Consider the following 20,451-nt stretch of genomic DNA (forward strand, 5'->3'; position numbering starts at 1 on the left):
CTCCATTAACCAGCTTGAGGATATCAAAAAGGATCTTTGTAAGGTAAAAGATAACCCTCTATAAAGATGAACGGAAGCTGGATGAAAGGGCCTGCTTACTTCTCAGGGCCTCAGTTTCTCATCTGTACATGAAGCAGGGCTGAACTTCATGACTCTCAGATCTCTCCCCCCCAGGCAGGTGCCAGGCCCTGCTCCCAGTGGCAAATGGTTATGCTCGTCTGCTAGTCCCAAGGTATGAGGTCTTACCTGGTGTTTAGTTGCCGGTGAAGTTCCAAAATACTAGATGTGTTGATCAGTAGATACTGTGCCTCGTTCACCAGAGAAAGGGTGGCCATTGTACCAGGAAGTTGATCTGAAAATGATGGAGCATTTAAAAGAAGAGTTGCTTTCTCAGAATGCCAGTGAATCGTGTTTCCATAGACTTGTATTTTTTAAAAGGTACAGACCATTTCTACAAGGGAAAAAAGTGACGTCCTGGCAATAATAAAAATGTCCTAAGCGTGGTGCATATCTCTCAATAAAGAGGGAAAAGGAGATCCTAGAATACTCTGTTTAAAATAACCTGGAGAAAATAACAATAAGGGCTGGGCACAGTGGCTCAGCACTTTGGGAGGCTGAGGTGGGAGGGTTACATGAAGCCAGGAGCTCGACACCAGCCTGACCAACATGGTGAAACCCTGTCTCTACTAAAAATACAAAAATTAGCCAGGTGTGGTGGTACACACCTGTAATCCCTGCTACTTGGGAGGCTGAGACAGGAGAATTGCTTGAACCCGTGAGGCAGGGGTTGCAGTGAGCCAAGATCACGCCACTGCACTCTGCCTGGGTGACACAGCAAGACTCTGTCTCAAAAAAATTTAGAAAATTTAAAAAATTAAATAAAAAATGCTGCGATGAAGTTGTTCCAGCAAATCAGACTTGGAGGCAAGACTTGGAGGAGGAGGGATGATGGCAGGTGCGTCCTTCCCCAGCATAGGACGGAGCAAGGCAGAGAGCCCTGGTGAGGGCAAAAGGCCCAGGGAGAGCTTCTGAATCTAATCAGGGAAAAGCTGTTTGCCCTTGGGCAAGTGCAAGATGTTGAGTGTAGAAATAGATAGTAGATGTTTAAAAACTACTAAAAGGGAGGTCTAGGCGCAGTGGCTCATGCCTGTAATCCCAGCACTTTGGGAGGCCGAGGCAGGAGGATCACCTGAGGTCGGGAGTTCAAGACTAGCCTGACCAACATGGAGAAACCCCGTCTCCAGTAAAAATACAAAATTAGCTGGGCATGGTGGCACATGCCTTTAATCTTAGCTACTCAGGAGGCTGAGGCAGGAGGATCTCTTGAACTCAGGAGATGAAGGTTGCGGTGAGCCAAGATCACGCCATTGCACTCCAGCCTGAGCAACAAGAGTGAAACTCCGTCTAAAAAAGCAAAAAACAAAAACAAATAAAAAACTACTAAAAGGGGGACGAAACTATTGAAAGAAAATATAAAGTGTATTTAGAATAGCTGGCACCCTATCACCCGGTTTCCATCTCCCTTTGGCAGGCCTGATGTCACTATCATTATGCAAGATATTGATGAAAAGGTTTGCCTGGGCCAGGACCTGCTGAGCTGTCTCCAAATCAGGTGTGTGGACCCCAGAGTAGACACAAATGGATACTTTTGAGAGAATTACCCTCCAGATCTGCCACTTGCATATATCCTCTTTGCTAAAATGGATCTGCCAGAGAAGGGAGGTGCAATCCCAGCCCTGTCCACAAAGACCCTTCCTCTTTCACAGAGGAAAGGCCAAGGTCTCCTAAAGCACACTCCCTCAGGGACCAACAATCTCCAGAGTGGAAGACAAAAGCCCCATTCAAAACTCTGGAGTCCGAGCTGAGAAAATAAAAGTCTCTAAAGCTTGGGCGAATGATCCTCCTGTAGGTCAGATGGATTCCAATTATTTGCTGTCCACAAAACTGCAAGACCTAATTAAGTTGTCAAGTGACAGTTGATGAAAGGCATTTCAATCTTAGAGCCCAGTGCTTCGGTCACATACTTCAGAAGAAAGGTTTGAGTGACACTGCACTAATGAAACTCCTTTCTCTAGCCCTTTATTTAAGCTTCTCGGAAGAAACCCGAGGCTGAGCACCAGCTATTCTGGCCATGAGTGACAGTCATTCATGGGAGTGGGAACCAATGGCAGGGTGCCCAGCCACCTCATTAAGAGACTCATTTTCATGAATTTTTTCTTACATTTAATAATTATTTTTCAAAATTTATAATATACTTATGTTTCTTTGATCAACTGGGTACTACTAAAAATTATGGGCTGGGTGCAAAGGCTCATGCCTGTAGTCCCAGCACTTTGGGAGGCCAAGGTGGGAGGATTGCTTGAGCCCAAAAGTTTGAGACCAGCCTGGGCAACATGGCGAAACCCTATCTCTATTTAAAAAAAAAAAAAAAAAATTAAAAAGTAAGAACCCAAACCAGAAGAAATTTCCTAGCACTTAAACTCTTACAATCACAGTAAACTTTAAAAAATGTTTATCCATGTCCATTTATATACACATTTTAATTTCACAGAAGTATGATAGGGTAGTACTCAATGAAAGATTTCCAAGCACAGAGTATATAACACTAAGATAAAATTCTGTTGAGGACGTGGAAAGGAAATACAAGTTGCAGAAGGAAAAGGAAAGAAATAAAAGACTGACCACTTAAAGACAGTTCATTCATATACATATATACACATATATATACACACACACACACATATATGTGTATATATATGTGTATATATGTATATATATATGTATATATATACACACACATACACATATATATATATGAAAAGGAAAGCAATAAAACTGACTATTAAAGGACAGTTTGTTCTCTCTCCCTCACGCTCTCTCTATATACACACACACACAAACACAGATAATGTATTTTGTAATGAATACTCACAAGATTCAAATCGTTATGGTTTAAAAGAATGCTACAGTATTGAGATTCTACTGGCAATGTTGAAAAGAACAATGTACAAGTTTAAATTTAAAATGACAATGTTTACGATATGCTGGAAATCACATCCTTTGTAGCTATTTAAACTATTTTTAAAATTTAGATGACAATGTAAAAATTTTAGTATCAGTGAGGAATATAGTTTTAAAAACTCCTTCTAAGGTATACCAACTCAAAAAAACTGTTTCAAGACCAGTGGCTTAGACTGCCAGAGAACATGGCACCCTAAGGGGTGTCCTCTAAGTGTAAGCAGTCACAAGATGACACTCCCTGATTTTGCATCGTGCAGGAAGCAGGAAGACAGGCTTTCTTCTTTCCTCTGCACCTACCACCTTTGTTCCACCAAGGCCCCATCTCCCACCAGGACAGTCCCAGCTGCCTCCCACCTATGTCTTTACTGCCTGAGTTTCCCACTCGATGCAGCCCCCTTGCCAAGTCAGGGCTGACTTTTTAACATAAGCAGTGTTATGAAGCTTCTCGGCTTAGAATCCTTCAGTGAGTTCCACAGCCACAGATAAAGTACTACTGACTCCTCAGTGGCACACTCATCCCTTCTCCCCATCTGTCCCCTGTCACTCCCCTGCTCACATCTGACCCTCTAAACCCTTTTCTGAGCCCATGAATGCCAAGCCCTGCCATGCTGCTCCCCGGTAACCATCCCGCCTCTGACTGCCTGAAAAATTCCTACTCTCCTTTTTTTTTTTTTTTTTTTTTTGAGACAGAGTCTCACTCTGTTGCTGCCAGGCTGGAGTGCAGTGGCGTGGTCTTGGCTCACTGCAACCTCTGCCTCCTGGGTTCAAGTGATTCTCCTGCCTCAGCCTCCCCAGTAGCTGGGATTACAGGCACATGCTACCATGCCCAGCTAATTTTTGTATTTTTAGTAGAGATGGGGTTTCACCATGTTGGCCAGGCTGGTCTCAAACTCCTGACCTCGTGATCCACCCGCCTCGGCCTCCCAAAGTGCTGGGATTACAGGCGTGAGCCACTGCGCCCGGCCTCCTACTCTCCTTTTAAGATTCAGCTCCAAACTCACCTCCTCCCTGAAGCCCTCTGTGACTCATTCCAGGTGTAGAGGATTCTGCCCTTTGCGTAGACCTTTATTACATCTCTTACGTTGTAGCATCGCTATCTGCTGGCGATTGATCTCACCAACCGAGACTCCAAAGGACCAGGACTAAGGCTTAATTATCTCAGCCAGCCTCCTGAAAACCCAGCAAACCCCAGGTAGGCAATGGGTGCTATGAATAATTGGCACTTAGAGATTTCACTGCTGCTCTCTTCTCCAGATAATTTACAAGGATGGTGCACAGGTCCTGACAAACCCCACTCCTTTCACGTCTCTAACCCTGGAAATGCCCATTTCTCTCTCCCCTTTAATCATGTCTCTAAGTTTATCCATACCCCAGCCACCACCACCTGACTTCAATAAAATGAGTATAAATCTGTTCCCCTTTTCTATCACACAGCAACTCAAATTCTTAACAGCTTATGGCATGAAAATCATCAGAACTTTAAAAACTCTAAGTACATTACATCCTTTGACTCCTCTCTATAGCATGTACTTTCAGGGATTTGTAGGTTAAACTATGCAGGGCCTTAGACCCAGTTTACAGTCCATATATGGTCAAATGCTATTTGTTTGGTTTATTTATGTTTTAGAAACATAAAACATAAAATATTGCTGTCGGCCAGGCTGGATGCAGTGGTGTGATGATAACTCACTGCAGCTTCGAACTCCTGGGTTCAAAAGATCCTCCCATCTCAGTATCCCAAGCAGTTGGAACTACGGGTGCATGCCACCACACCTAGCAATTTTTAAAAATTTTTTGAGACAGAGTCTCACTTTGTCACCCAGGCTGGAGTACAGTGGTGTGATCTGAACTCACTGCAACCTCCACCTCCCAGACCCAAGTGATCCTCCCACCTCAGCCTCCCAAGTAGCTGGGACTATAGGCATGCACCACCATACCTGGCTAATTTTTGTATTTTTTGAAGAGATGAAACCCCATCTCTTTTGAAGATGTATCTTTTGTATCTTTTAAAGAGATGAAACCCCATCATAATTTTTGTATCTTATTTTGCAAATACAGGGTCTTGCCATGTTGCCCAGGCTGGTCTTGAACTCCTGGGCTTAACCAGTCCTCCTTCCTCGGCCTCCCAAAGTGCTGGGATTACAGGTGTGAGCTACCACGCCCAAACTCTAAATGCTATTTGGATTACAAACTAGTTCCTCTGGGAACTGATCACTAGGCCAGGTAATATCTGAACAAACTGGTAATCATTCATTCATTCATCTAGCCATTTATTGGGCAACTATGTGCCAGGTGCTATTTTAAACATGGGGAGACAGCACTGAAGAAAACAAGCAACAATCCCTATCCTCATAGAGCTTGCTTACATCTACTAAAAGGAAAACAGAACAAAATAAATGAGCAAAATATATAATCAGAAGGATGTGAAAAAACAAAAGTGCCACTGAGAAAACTGAGACAGGGAAGGTTGCTACGTTGCTGCAGATTCAGGTACAGGGTGCTGTTCTGAAGAGGGTAGTCAGCCAGGCTTCCCTAAGGAGGTGACATTTGAGCAGACACATGAAAATGATCTTTTCTGCACATTTGGGACTGTTAACTTTCAAAGTACTTTCCTCTCTACTGCATCACTTCATCCTAACAATGGCTTAAGGTGGGAAAAATTGCGGAAACTTTTAAAAGTCTGAGGAGCTGAGGTCTGTAGAAGTTGAGGCACCATGGGGTTCAAGGATTTACCAAGGTCACACCATTGTTTGGTGACAGAGCTAAAAACCGCAAGCCAGGTTTCCTTGCTTCCAGATCCAATCTGAGGACATAGCAAGCTATTAGGGTTTTTATTTAATACAATTGGATTAATTGTGCTTTTGAACATGCAGGACTAAGGCTGAATGTTTGGGCAGAGGCTGGGCACCTGGCTTTATGCCCTCCTCAGCCTCCTTAAGAGGATCCTGGAGCCCATTTCTCCTGCTGACCTGGGGCTACTGCAGTAGGTTTCTGCTAAAGGCTGACGACCCCTGCTTTCCATACGTGAGCAAGTCACCCATAAGTGCAGTTCATGGGCTGTTTTGATGTGTGCAAGGGTAAGCCAGGGTTCCTGTTCTCTACAAACCAATTCAAAATGTAATACCTTTTCCATGTTTCTTCTTTGCATTCCTTTGAGAGTTTGAACTTTGTTTGATCAAATAACAAGGACGGCCAAAAAATGTTGACAACCAGCTTGAAATTTTTTCTCCACAATCATAAGTACTTACTCTGGCAAAAGAGAGAGAGAAAGAGTGAACTGTTACATAGTATTTATTTAAATAATAATCTGAATTGCAAAATGTTTGATTACAAAATAAAATAAAACAAAACATTGCATGAGCCCTGAAGAGAAGGCAGCCTGAAGTGACAGATGCTGCAAGGAGATTTCCAAGGCAGGAAGACCTGCCATCTGGGGCTGGTGTGAAGCTTTCAGACCAAATAAAAAGCTTCAACATTTCTCCTGGAAAGACCTTTTTACTATTAATTATTGACACAGAGAACCACAAAGCTTAGAATTTGAGAACTTCCAGAGAGATATGTTGCTTTCAAAGCCCTTGAACCCAGAAATGTGTCCTATTTTTTCACCATGGGCCTGATTGAAATATCTTCTCTCACATGGACTGACGTGTTTGGTTTGTAAAATGAACACTGTGCCTGTGAGTTACAGATATAAGTACTGCATTTATCAATCTGGTGTTTGAAAACTCAAGAATCCTCTAGAATTTTGTTTATCCAAAATGTATTTTTCTGACTGAAAATGTGCTAAATGAATGTGTAAGCTGGTGACATTGGTGCAAGTACTGGCAAGAAGATGTAGAGTGTGCTTCACTCTTTAGCCTCCAAGGGGGGACCAGTGCCCAGGATGCTCCACTGTATCAAGCACGATCATCATATCATCACCTTTGTGCTTTCCTGGGGGTATAGCCCTTCACACTCCCAGAGTGATCCTCTGCCCATCACCCAGAGCACTAATGACTGGGGTCCAACTAGGATGTAGCTTTAGCATTTAACATACCATTTCCTGCCTTGCATGATAGCATATGTTCAGGGCAGTACACAAAGACGTGCAATATGGTTTGATACCATGCAGTATCACCAGCTACTGAGCACAGACCTACCCACTAATGAGTGCATTGTGTTAACTGGTAGGCAGTCGGCACTTTGAAAGTTTTTTATTATACATAAATCTTTAGTGAAGTGTTATATAGCTAACTGTTTTAGTATATGGGCAGGGGTGAAAGGGGAATTGGTTGGGGCTTAAGATAGGATAAATTTCCCAAGATTGGAAAATTTGCTATTCCACATGTATTCAGGTACAGATAAGATTAGATAACAAGGGATGCAGACATTTGATTTATTCAATAAAAAGACTTAGAAACATGTACAATCAATAAACAAAACAGCAATGCTATTACATTCAACCCCACTTTACATTTCCTAGAATTCAGTAGATGATTTATCATCAGCAACCCAGATTAGATAATAACCCATAATATGGGTATATAATCTATGAGTTATCACCTGAAAGCTAGGCTTTAGAAACCTGAGAGATGTCTTGACAATCCCCCTCACCCTCAGCCTCCTTATCCAATCACCAGTTCAGGTTATTCTATTTCCAGAATATATACCTGCAGCTTCCTGACTTTCTGACCCTGGTCCAAGCCTCCATCTTGTCTCACCTGTGTTGCTAACACAGGTGCTTATGTGGCCTTCCTGCTTGCACCCCTTCCCCCTTCCAACCACTCCACAGGCACCAGCCAGTCTTCTCAACATGCAAATCAGGTCTTTTCCCTCCCTATGAGGCCTCCTGTGGAGTGTTGCAGTGCCCTCCAGACTGTTCCTTCTGTGTCACCTTTTCTTCCCACCCCACACTGTCCTCTTGACACTGTCCCAGGCTCTGAAGGGAACAACATGGGCATTCTAGTGGGAGGGACTAAAGATCAATAAACAGATGTATATTAACTTGGAAACAACAAAGGCAAAGGAGATGAATACAACAGGGGAAATGAAGAGGGAGGGGTCAGTTTCTGTGGGTAGTCATGTGGCCCTCTGAGAAGGGGGCTTTTGAGCAGAGACCTGTTGGAGATGAAACTGACAGAGGTGAGAGAACAAGCCCTGTGGAGGTATAACTAGGGGAAGAGCACCAGGCAGAGGGAACAGCAAGTGCAAAGACCTGAGAAGGGAGCATGCTTGGGAGGTTTGAAGACCAAAGAGCCAAGAGTGTGGTTAGAGAGAAGCATGCAAGGGAGAAATGGGCAGCAACTGGACTGAAGGGTAGCAAAGGATAGATTGCATAGGGCATTACCCTCTTCCCCCTCTGTGCTAGCCTGTCAATAAAGCTGAGATTTTCACCTGCTTCAGAGTCTTACCTGTCAGCACAGACCCTGCTTTGGCGAATCTGAGACTGTTCACTATTTTCCTCAAGAGGCACCTCTATAGGCTCCATCCCTAATGAACAAAGGTTAAAAACAAATTTATCATTATGTAAAAACAACAGCTACTTGACTTCAAAATATACTACAAAGCTATAGTAACCAAAACAGCATGGTACTGACATAAAAATAGACACATGGACCAATGTGACAGGATACAGAACCAAAATATAAATCCACACATTTACAGCCAGCTGATTTCTGACAAAGGTGTCGAGAACAAACATTGGAGCAAGAAGAGTTCTCTTCAATAAATGATGCTGGGAAAACTAGATAACCATATGCAGAAGAATAAAACTAGACCCCTATCTTTCACCATATACACAAATCAACTCAAAATGGATTAGAGACTTAAATCTAAGACCCCAAATTATTAAACTACTAGAAGAAAACATTGGGGAACTGCTTCAAGACATTGGTCTGGGCAAAGAATTTTTGGATGAGACCTCAAAAGCATCAGCCACAAAAGCCAAAATAGAGAAACAGAATTACAGCAAACTAAAAAGCTTCTGCACAACAAGGGAAACAACAGAATGAAGAGACAACCAACAGAATGAGAGGAAATGTTTGCAAAGCATCCATCCAGCAAGGGATTAATAACCAAATATATAAGGAAATCAACAACTCAACAGTGAAAAAAAAACAAGTAATTCAATTTTTTTAAATGAGCAAATAATCTGAATAGATATTCCTTGAAAGAAGACATGCAAATGGCTAATTGATTTTTTTTAAATGTTCAACATCACTAATCATCAAGGGAATGCAAACCAAAACCACAATGAGATCTTACCCCAGTTAGAATGGCTATTATCAGAATGACAAAAAATAACAAATGCTGGTGATGATGCAGAGAAAGGGGAACTCTAACACACTGTTGGTGGGAATGTGAATTAGTACAGCCATCATGGAAAACACTACTGAGGTTCTTCAGAAAACTAAAACTAAAAATACCGTATGATCCAGCAATCCCACTTCTGGGTATTTATCCAAAGGAAAGGAAAACCAGAGGAAAAAGAGAACAGTGGATAGGGGACAGGACTAATGTACAGCTCCCAGTTAGACGGACAGAACAGCATGTAGAGACTCACACTATGAACTTTTGCTCCATGAACCACTGCAGGAACATATCAGGAAAACTGATAGAATTCACAGACACTTTGAAAGAGGCAGCTTGCTGCTGCAAACACCACAAGATACACCAAAAATTTGAGTTCCCAAAGTGTGAGAAGGTGAGAAGTTGGCCTCTGAACACACATCCCCATTGGGGAACCTGAAAATCCAGATCACAAGAGAAGGATTTAACCTTACCTAGTGCTGAAATGGATTTAGGGAGCTGAGCAAAATATAAAAGTAGAAGAAGCAGCGGGAAGAGCCCTGTAGGGACTCCTGGTCTCCAGCTTGAACCCCAGGAAAGCCATTCCTGGACTTATCTCACAGGGGTCCTTGGGAAAAGGAAGGCAGCCAGTGGAACTGGAGAGGGGCCACAGGGTGAAGGAAGCTCCTAGCCTGACTTTGTAATAATTTTAACTGAGCACAAACTTTCCTAAGTAGAATCCAGAGAAGGAGACAAATGGGAAGTAAAGATACAAGTGTAGAGGCTGCAGCCAACTGTCCTGGCAGGCAGGGAGGAGCAAGGCCTTAGAGCCCTGCTTGCTTTCTCAGCAGGAGGCTTGTAGCCTGGGGCAAGATCTCAGCCCTGCTTACCATATGCGTATACAGAAACCTCAGTGCTGCTGGGGAGGCACAGTGGGAGTGAGACTGGCCTTGCTGGCTGTGTGGGAGCTGGGTGAGGTCTTTCAATGCCAGCTTTCCCCCATGTCTCTGGAGACCTATTTGACACAGCAGAATCAGCCGTAATTCCCCTGGGAACATAACTCCATTTGCCTGAGAACCAGCCCCCCACCCCCAGAGTGGCCACAGCAAGTCCTGCCCAAGGAGAATATGATCTCAGACCCACCTAACCTGCCCCCACCTGATGGTTTTTCTCTACTTGCCCTGATAGCCAAAGACAAATGACATGATCTCTTGGGAGCTCTATGGCCCTGTTCATTACCTGAGAAACCCAAGTACCTATCCTAGCCAAGGCAGGACAAGATTATATCCCCCTTCTACTGCTGCAGCTGGTGCTCTCTTGAAAGCACCACCTTCTGGCTGGAGGCCAATCAACTCAAGCCGTTACAGCAACTCATAAGAGAACAACTCTGCTCCAAAGAAGGAGAAAACAACAGCTAATTTCACCACCTGCAACACCCTGGTTAACCAGAGGTCCTGAGTCTGTCCATGTGACAACTTCACTGCTAGCATAACCAGCATTTGAGAAAACCACCACACTAAACAAAACTACAACCAAGGACTAAAACCAGCACACTAAAACAAAACTACAACCAAGGACTCCTACAGAGTCCACTTTACTCCCCTGCCACCCTCACTAGAGCAGGTGCTGGTATCCATAGCTGGAAGATGTGAAGATGAATCACATCATAGGACTCTTCGCAGACAGTTCTTAGCACCACCCTGGAGCCCCAGAATCCTGCTGAGTGGCTAGAACCAGAAGGGCAATAACAATCACTGCAGTCTGGCTTTTTAGAAGCCATATCCTTAGAGGAAGGGGGAGAGCACCACATCAAGGGAGCACCCCTGGGACAAAAGAATGTGAAGAGCAGCCCTTGAGTCCCATATCTTCCCACGGAAACAGTCTACTCAAACGAGAAGTAACCAGAAAAGTCATTCTGGTAATATGATAAAACAAGGTTCTATAACACCATCAAAAGATCACTCTAGCTCTCCAGCAATGGATCTAAACCAAGAGGAAGTCTCTGAATTGCCAGAAAAAGAATTCAGAAGGTTGACTATTAAGCTACTTAAGGAGGCACCAGAGAAAGGTGAAAACTAATTTAAAGAAATTAAAAAAAAAATACAGAATATGGATGAAAAAGTCTCCAGAGAAATAGATATCATAAAGAAAAGATGATCACAGCTTCTGGAAATGAAAGACACACTTAGAGAAATGCAAAATACACAGGAAAGTTTCAGCAATAGTATTGAAAAAGTAGAAGAAAGAAATTCAGAGCCCAAAGACAACGCTTTTGAATTACGCCAATCCAACAAAGACAAATAAAAAAGATTTTAAAAAATGAACAAAGCCTCCATGAAATTTTGGATGATTTTAAATGACCAAACATAAGAATAATTGGTGTCCCTGAGGAAGAAGAGAAATCTAAAACTTTGGAAAACTTGAGGGAATAATCAAGGAAAACTTCTCTGATCTCACTAGAGACCTAGACATCCACATATAAAAAGCTCAAAGAACACCTGGGAAATTCATTGCAAAAGGATTATCACCTAGACACATAGTCATCAGGTTAGCTAAAGTCAAGATGAAGGAAAGAATCTAAAGAGCTGTGAGGCAAGAGCATCAGTAACCCACAAGGAAAACCTAACGGATTAACAGCAGATTTCTCAGCAGAAACCTTGCAAGTCAGAAGGGATTGGGGTCCTATCTTCAGCCTCCTTAAACAAAATAATTATCAACCAAGAATTTTGCATCCAGTGAAACAAAGCTTCATAAAGGACGGAAAGATAAAGTCTTTTTTAGAAAAAGAAATGCTGACAAAATTTGTGACTACCAATCCAGCACTACAAAAAAAAAAATGGTAAAAGAAGTCCTAAATCTTAAAATAAAACTTTGAAATACACCAAAAATAGAAACTCCTTAAAGCATAAAGCTCACATAGCTTATAAAACAATAACACAATAAAAAAAAAGGTATTCAGGCAACAACTAGTATGATGAATAGAACAGTACCTCATATCTCAACAGTAACGTTTGAATGTAAATGGCCTAAATGTTCCACTTAAAAGAGGAAGAATGGATAAAAATCCACCAACTAAGTATCTATTGTCTTCAAGAGACTCACCTAACACACAAGGACTCATATAAACTTGATGCAAGGGGTGGAAAAAGATATTCCAAGAAAATGGAAACCAAAAGTGAGCAGGAGTAGCTATTCTTATAGCAGACAAAACAAACTTTAAAACAACAACAGTTTAAAGAGACAAAGAGAAACATTATATAATAATAAAAAGATCAGTCCAACAAGAAAGTGTCCCAATCCTAAATCTATATACACCTAACACTGGAATTGGAGCTCTCAAATTTATAAAACAATTGCTACTAGACCTAAGAAATTCCCCTTTCACCCCCGCCCATATACTAAAACAGTTAACTATATAACACTTCACTAAAGATTTATGTAAAATAAAAAACTTTCAAAGTGCCGATTGCCTATCAGTTAACACAATGCACTCATTAGTGGGTAGGTCTGTGCTCAGTAGATGGTGATGCTGCATGGGATCCTCTACCTATCACCCAGAGCACTAATGACTGGGGTCCAACTTGGATGTAGCTTTAGCATTTAACATACCATTTCCTGCCTTGCAGGATAGCATATGTTCAGTGCAGTGCACAAAGACGTGCAATATGGTTTGATACATGCCACATTGTAAAGACCATCAAGGCTAGGAAGAAACTGCATCAACTAACGAGCAAAATAACCAGCTAACATCATAATGAAAGGACCAAATTCACACATAACAATATTAACTTTAAATGTAAATGGGCTAAATGCTCCAGTTAAAAGACACAGACTGGCAAATTTGATAAAGAGTCAAGACCCAACAGTGTGCTGTATTCAGGAAACCCATCCCACGTGCAGAGACACACATAGACTCAAAATAAAGGGATGGAGGAAGATCTACCAAGCAAATGGAAAACAAAAAAAGGCAGGGGTTGCAATCCTAGTCTCTGATAAAACAGACTTTAAACCAACAAAGATCAAAAGAGACAAAGAATGCCATTATATAATGATAAAGGGATCAATTCAACCAGAAGAGCTAACTATCCTAAATATATATGCACCCAATACAGGAGCACCCAGATTCATAAAGCAAGTCCTTAGTGACCTACAAAGAGACTTAGACTCCCACACAATAATAATGGGAGACTTTAACACCCCACTGTCAACATTAGACAGATCAACGAGACAGAAAGTTAACAAGGATACCCAGGAATTGAACTCAGCTCTGCACCAAGCGGACCTAATAGACATCTACAGAACTCTCCACCCCAAATCAACAGAATATACATTCTTCTCAGCACCACACCACACCTATTCCAAAACTGACCACATAGTTGGAAGTAAAGCTCTCCTCAGCAAATGTAAAAGAACAGAAATTATAACAAACTGTCTCTCAGACCACAGTGCAATCAAACTAGAACTCAGGATTAAGAAACTCACTCAAAACCGCTCAACTACATGGAAACTGGACAACCTGCTCCTGAGTGACTACTGGGTACATAACGAAATGAAGGCAGAAATAAAGATATTCTTTGAAACCAACCAGAACAAAGACACAACATACCAGAATCTCTGGGACACATTTAAAGCAGTGTGTAGAGGAAAATGTATAGCACTAAATGCCCACAAGAGAAAGCAGGAAAGATCTAAAATTGACACCCTAACATCACAATTAAAAGAACTAGAAAAGCAAGAGCAAACACATTCAAAAGCTAGCAGAAGGCAAGAAATAACTAAAATCACAGCAGAACTGAAGGAAATAGAGACACAAAAAACTCTTTAAAAAATTAGTGAATCCAGGAGCTGGTTTTTTGAAAAGATGAACAAAATTGATAGACCACTAGCAAGACTAATAAAGAAGAAAAGAGAGAAGAATCAAATAGATGCAATAAAAAATGAAAAAGGGGATATCACCACCGATCCCACAGAAATACAAACTACCATCAGAGAATACTACAAACACCTCTAAGCAAATAAACTAGAAAATCTAGAAGAAATGGATAAATTCCTTGACACATACACCCTCCCAACACTAAACCAGGTAGAAGTTGAATCTCTGAATAGACCAATAACAGGCTCTGAAATTGTGGCAATAATCAATAGCTTACCAACCAAAAAAAGTCCAGGACCAGGTGGATTCACAGCCGAATTCTACCAGAGGTACAAGGAGGAGCTGGTACCATTCCTTCTGAAACTATTCCAATCGATAGAAAAAGAGGGAATCCTCCCTAACTCATTTTATGAGACCAGCATCATCCTCATACCAAAGCCTGGCAGAGACACAACCAAAAAAGAGAATTTTAGACCAATATCCTTGATGAACATTCATGCAAAAATCCTCAATAAAATACTGGCAAACCGAATTCAGCGGCACATCAAAAAGCTTATCCACCATGATCAAGTGGGCTTCATCCCTGGGATGCAAGGCTGGTTCAACATACACAAATCAATAAATGTAATCCAACATATAAACAGAACCAAAGACAAAAACCACATGATTATCTCGATAGATGCAGAAAAGGCCTTTGACAAAATTCAACAACCTTCATGCTAAAAACTCTCAATAAATTAGGTATTGATGGGACGTATCTCAAAATAATAAGAGCTATCTATGACAAACCCACAGCCAATATCATACTGAATGGGCAAAAACTGGAAGCATTCCCTCTGAAAACTGGCACAAGACAGGGATGCCCTCTCTCACCATTCCTATTCAACATAGTGTTGGAAGTTCTGGCCAGGGCAATCAGGCAGGAGAAGGAAATAAAGGGTATTCAATTAAGAAAAGAGGAAGTCAAATTGTCCTTGTTTGCAGATGACATGATTGTACATCTAGAAAACCCCATTGTCTCAGCCCAAAATCTCCTTAAGCTGATAAGCAACTTCAGCAAAGTCTCAGGATACAAAATCAATGTGCAAAAATCACAAGCATTCTTATACACCAATAACAGACAAACAGAGAGCCAAATCATGAGTGAACTCCCATTCACAATTGCTTCAAAGAGAATAAAATACCTAGGAATCCAACTTACAAGGGATGTGAAGGACCTCTTCAAGGAGAACTACAAACCACTGCTCAATGAAGTAAAAGAGGACACAAACAAATGGAAGAACATTCCATGCTCATGGGTTGGAAGAATCAATATCGTGAAAATGGCCATACTGCCCAAGGTAATTTATAGATTCAATGCCATCCCCATCAAGCTACCAATGACTTTCTTCACAGAATTGGAAAAAACTACTTTAAAGTTCATATGGAACCAAAAAAGAGCCCGCATCGCCAAGTCAATCCTAAGCCAAAAGAACAAAGCCGGACGCATCATGCTACCTGACTTCAAACTATACTACAAGGCTACAGTAACCAAAACAGCATGGTACTGGTACCAGAACAGAGATACAGATCAATGGAACAGAACAGAGCCCTCAGAAATAATGCCACGTATCTACAACCATCTGATCTTTGACAAACCTGACAAAAACAAGAAATGGGGAAAGGATTCCCTATTTAATAAATGGTGCTGGGAAAACTGGCTAGCCATATGTAGAAAGCTGAAACTGAATCCCTTCCTTACACCTTATACAAAAATTAATTCAAGATGGATTAAAGACTTACATGTTAGACCTAAAACCATAAAAACTCTAGAAGAAAACCTAGGGAATACCATTCAGGACACAGGCATGGACAAGGACTTCATGACTAAAACACCAAAAGCAATGGCAACAAAAGCCAAAATTGACAAATGGGATCTAATTAAACTAAAGAGCTTCTGCACAGCAAAAGAAACTACCATCAGAGTGAACAGGCAACCTACAAAATGGGAGAAAATTTCACAACCTACTCATCTGACAAAGGGCTAATATCCAGAATCTACAATGAATTCAAACAAATTTACAAGAAAAAGACAAACAACCCCATCAAAAAGTGGATGAAGGACATGAACAGACACTTCTCAAAAGAAGACATTTATGCAGCCAAAAAACACATGAAAAAATGCTCATCATCACTGGCCATCAGAGAAATGCAAATCAAAACCACAATGAGATACCATCTCACACCAGTTAGAATGGCCATCATTAAAAAGTCAGGAAACAACAGGTGCTGGAGAGGATGTGGAGAAATAGGAGCACTTTTACATGTGTTGGTGGGACTGTAAACTAGTTCAACCATTGTGGAAGTCAGTGTGGTGATTCCTCAGGGATCTAGAACTAGAAATACCATTTGACCCAGCCATCCCATTACTGGGTATATACCCAAATGATTATAAATCATGCTGCTATAAAGACACATGCACACGTATGTTTATTGCGGCACTATTCACAATAGCAAATACTTGGAACCAACCCAAATGTCCAACAACGATAGACCAGATTAGGAAAATGTGGCAAATATACACCATGGAATACTATGCAGCTATAAAAAATGATGAGTTCATGTCATTTGTAGGGACATGAATGAAACTGGAAACCATCATTCTCAGCAAACTATCGCAAAGACAAAAAACCAAACACCGCATGTTCTCATTCATAGGTGGGAATTGAACAATGAGAACACATGGACACAGGAAGTGGAACATCACACTCTGGGGACTGTTGTGGGGTGGGGGGAGCGGGGAGGGATAGCATTAGGAGATATACCTAATGCTAAATGACGAGTTAATGGGTGCAGCACACCAACATGGCACATGGATACATATGTAACAAACCTGCACATTGTGCACATGTACCCTAAAACTTAAAGTATAATAATAATAAAATTTTAAAAAAAGAACTAAATAATGGCATTTGCAACAACTTAGATAGAGTTGGAGGCCATTATTTTTAGGGAAGTAATTCAGGAATGGAAAACAAAACATTGTATGTTCTCTCTTACAAGTGGAAACTAAGCTATGGGGACATAAAGACATAAGAATGACATAATGGACTCTGGGGACTTGCAGAGAAGGGTGGGAGGGGAGTTGAGGGATAAAAGACTACCAACTTGGTGCAGTGTACACTGCTCGGGTGATGAGTGCACCAAAATCTCAGAAATCACACCTAAAGAACTTATACAGTTACCTAAACACCACCTGTTTCCCAAAAACTATTGAAGTAATAATAATAATAATGAAGAGAGGAAAGTCAGTACGTTTAAGATATATCTGCATTCCCATTTTTATTGCAGCACTATTCACAATAGCCAAGCTATGGAATCAACTTCAGTGTTCATCAATGAATGAATGGATAAAGAAAATGGTGTGTGTGTGTGTATGTGTGTGTGTGTGTGTGTGTGTAATGGAATATTATTCAGCCATAAAAAAAGAAGGAAATTATGTTATTTACAGCAACATGGATGAGCCTGAAGGACATTATGTTAAGTAAAATAAGCCAGGCATAAAAAGACAAATAACTGAATGTTCTCACTCATATGTGGGAATTTTTTAAGCTGATCTCATAGGATTAAAGAGTAGAACAGTGGTTACCAAAAGCAGGGATGGGTAGGAGAAAGAAGCGGATAGGGAGAGGTTGGTTAATGGGTACAAAATTACGGGTATATAGGAGGAATAAGGTCTAGTATTCTGTAGCACAATAGGGTGACTATGGTTAACAATAATTTATTAAATATTTCAAAATAGCTAGAAAAGAGGATTTTAAACATCCTCAACACAAAGAAATGATAAATATTTGAGGTGATGAATATGCTATATAATTACAATGATTTGATCATTATGCTGATTTTATTACTACATATTGTATGCATGTATCAAAGTATCACACTGTACACCATAAATACGTACAATTACTGTATCTGTTCAAAATTAAAAATGAATAACTATGTAAATCAAAGCTCATTATTATGAGATATACAAGAATTTTAAGGCCAGGCATGGTGGCTTATACCTGGAATCCCAGCAATTTCAGAGGTCGAGGCAGGTAGATCACTTGTGCTCAGGAGTTTCAGACCAGCCCGGGCAACATGGCAAAACCTCATCTCTACTGAAAGTATCAAAAATTAGCTGGATGTGGTGGCACATGCCTGTGGTTCCAGCTACTTGGGAGGCTGAGGTAGCAGGATCGCTTGAGGCTTGAGCCCAGGAGGTGGAGGTTCCAATGAGCTGAGATTGTGCCACTGCACTCCAGCCTGGGTGACAGAGTGAGAATGTGTCTCAAAAAAACAAAAACAACAAAAAAAGAATTTTAATGACACTAGAATTTGGTTGGATCAAGGAAGTGCCTGGGTCTTAGAAATCTTTTTATAGCATGAAGACTTCCTTCATCATTATCAGTGCCACCAGTAGTATGTGCACTGAGCAAGTTTTTTATGGAAGAGCCTGAATGGGGGCAATCACATCCAAGGCCCCAGGGACACTCTATAAATTATTTTGAAAGATTTCTGTACTTCTGGATCATCCACATCGTGGGTCATTGTTCTCTAAGCTACCTTCAATCCTTTAGAAATAGACAAGCATGAAGGCTCATTCTATAAAGATATCAGCATAGAGTGTTAAATCTCAGCCTCTAGGAGTTAGCATCAAATTGGATTCCTGCATCAATCATCGTTATTGCTAAAAAACAAACAAACAAACAAAACAAACAAACAAACCTTACTATTTTAGTAGAGTTGGAAAACTATTCTTTTTTCTTTGTGATACACATCATATATATAAAGGAGTGCGTAACATGCATAGGTAACAGTTTAAAATAACAATAATTAACATATGTTAATATCCTGGGTACCTGAACTTGAACAAGAATAATTTAATAACAATGGCCTATAATCAATCTCACTGATAAAAACAGACACAAACATCACTAAAATATTAGCAAACCAAACCCAGCAATGTATTAGAAAGTCATTACCAAGTGTACTTTTTCCTTAAGATACCAAAGATAGCTCAGTTATAGACAATCTAGTAATGTAATACATCACATTAATAGATTATCGGAAAAAATATGATAAACAAATACAGAAAAAGCATTCAGTAAGAAATAAATTTAGTCGTGATAAAACTTTTGGCAAAATAAGAAAAGAACTACTTTAGCCTGATAAATCGATCAAAAACCTACAATAAACATCATTCTTATTTTTGAAACTTCAGCATTCCACTCAAGTTAGTAATAAAGAAGAATGTCTTCCATCAGTGCTCCATTCCTCATTATATAGGAAAGATTAACAAATGTAGTAAGACAAAAATAAATGGAAATAAAAATGAAAAAGAAAGGTACAAAACTATCATTATTAGAAGATGACATGGAAATCAGAACCTAATTGAATGGCTCCTGAACCCCAGAAGATCATGAAACCAGACTCACTAAAACTGGTACGGAGATTTCCAGCACCTTCTCCACAGACACCTGGCCCACAGCGCAGTGCCATATAATCAGGAAGAGAGCCCCTCGCTCTCAGCTTCACTCAGGGAAGAGAAGGCGCTGGTTCGTGTATCCAGCACCCCAACCTCTCCAAGAGAGCTCCCTAGAGGACTGGCTTCTGTCTTCTCAGTTTTAGAGCTCTGATGGGCCTGGCACAGTGAAGCCACTTACAAGAGAATGGAGGTAGCATCTTGAGCTCCCTAGTGCTCATCATACCGTAAGCAGATAGAAAACATAGTTGCCGGATTCTCCTAAGGGAGGAAAGAGTTGGTAGTGACCCTCTGAATCTCTGGCCAATCTGATTGGTAGGTGTCTTATTTATGAGGCCAGTCGGTGAAGACTAGGAGAGTTGCTTGCTTTGTCTAATGCATAGACACAGGCTGGGCACAGTGGCTCATGTCTGTAATCCCAGCACTTTGGGAGACCAAGGTGGGTGGATCACCGGAGGTCAGGAGTTCGAGACCAGCCTGGCCAACATGGTGAAATCCCATCTCTACTAAAAATACAAAAAAATTAGCCTGGTGTGGTGGTGCACACCAGCTGTAAACCCAGCTACTTGGGAGGCTGAGGCATAAGAATCGCTTGAACCCTCAAGGCAAAGGTTGCAGTAAGCTGAGATCATGCCACCATACTCCAGCCTGGGTGACAGAGCAAGACGTCTTGAAACAAACAGACAAACAAGTAATGCACAGACACCAACACAGACACTTGAGGAAAATGAAGAATCAGGCAAAGATGTTCCAAACAAAAGAACAAGATAAATTTCCAGCAACT

The 20,451-nt window shown here is 41.0% G+C and overlaps 1 protein-coding gene across 1 annotated transcript in view; it reads right to left on the bottom strand.

Moving 5' to 3' along the window:
* MOCOS (molybdenum cofactor sulfurase) overlaps positions 1-20,451 on the bottom strand; it is a 75,395-nt gene that overhangs the window by 11,745 nt on the left and 43,199 nt on the right. The window contains exons 10-12 of the mRNA XM_030810101.1: positions 8,412-8,490; positions 6,146-6,270; positions 247-352 (exon numbers count right to left, since the gene is read on the bottom strand). Coding sequence (XP_030665961.1) covers positions 247-352; positions 6,146-6,270; positions 8,412-8,490 — 310 coding nt within the window. The remainder of the gene's footprint in view (positions 1-246; positions 353-6,145; positions 6,271-8,411; positions 8,491-20,451) is intronic.

Source organism: Nomascus leucogenys, chromosome 4 (genome assembly GCF_006542625.1).
Source record: "Nomascus leucogenys isolate Asia chromosome 4, Asia_NLE_v1, whole genome shotgun sequence".
NCBI classification, from domain to species: Eukaryota; Metazoa; Chordata; class Mammalia; order Primates; family Hylobatidae; genus Nomascus; species Nomascus leucogenys.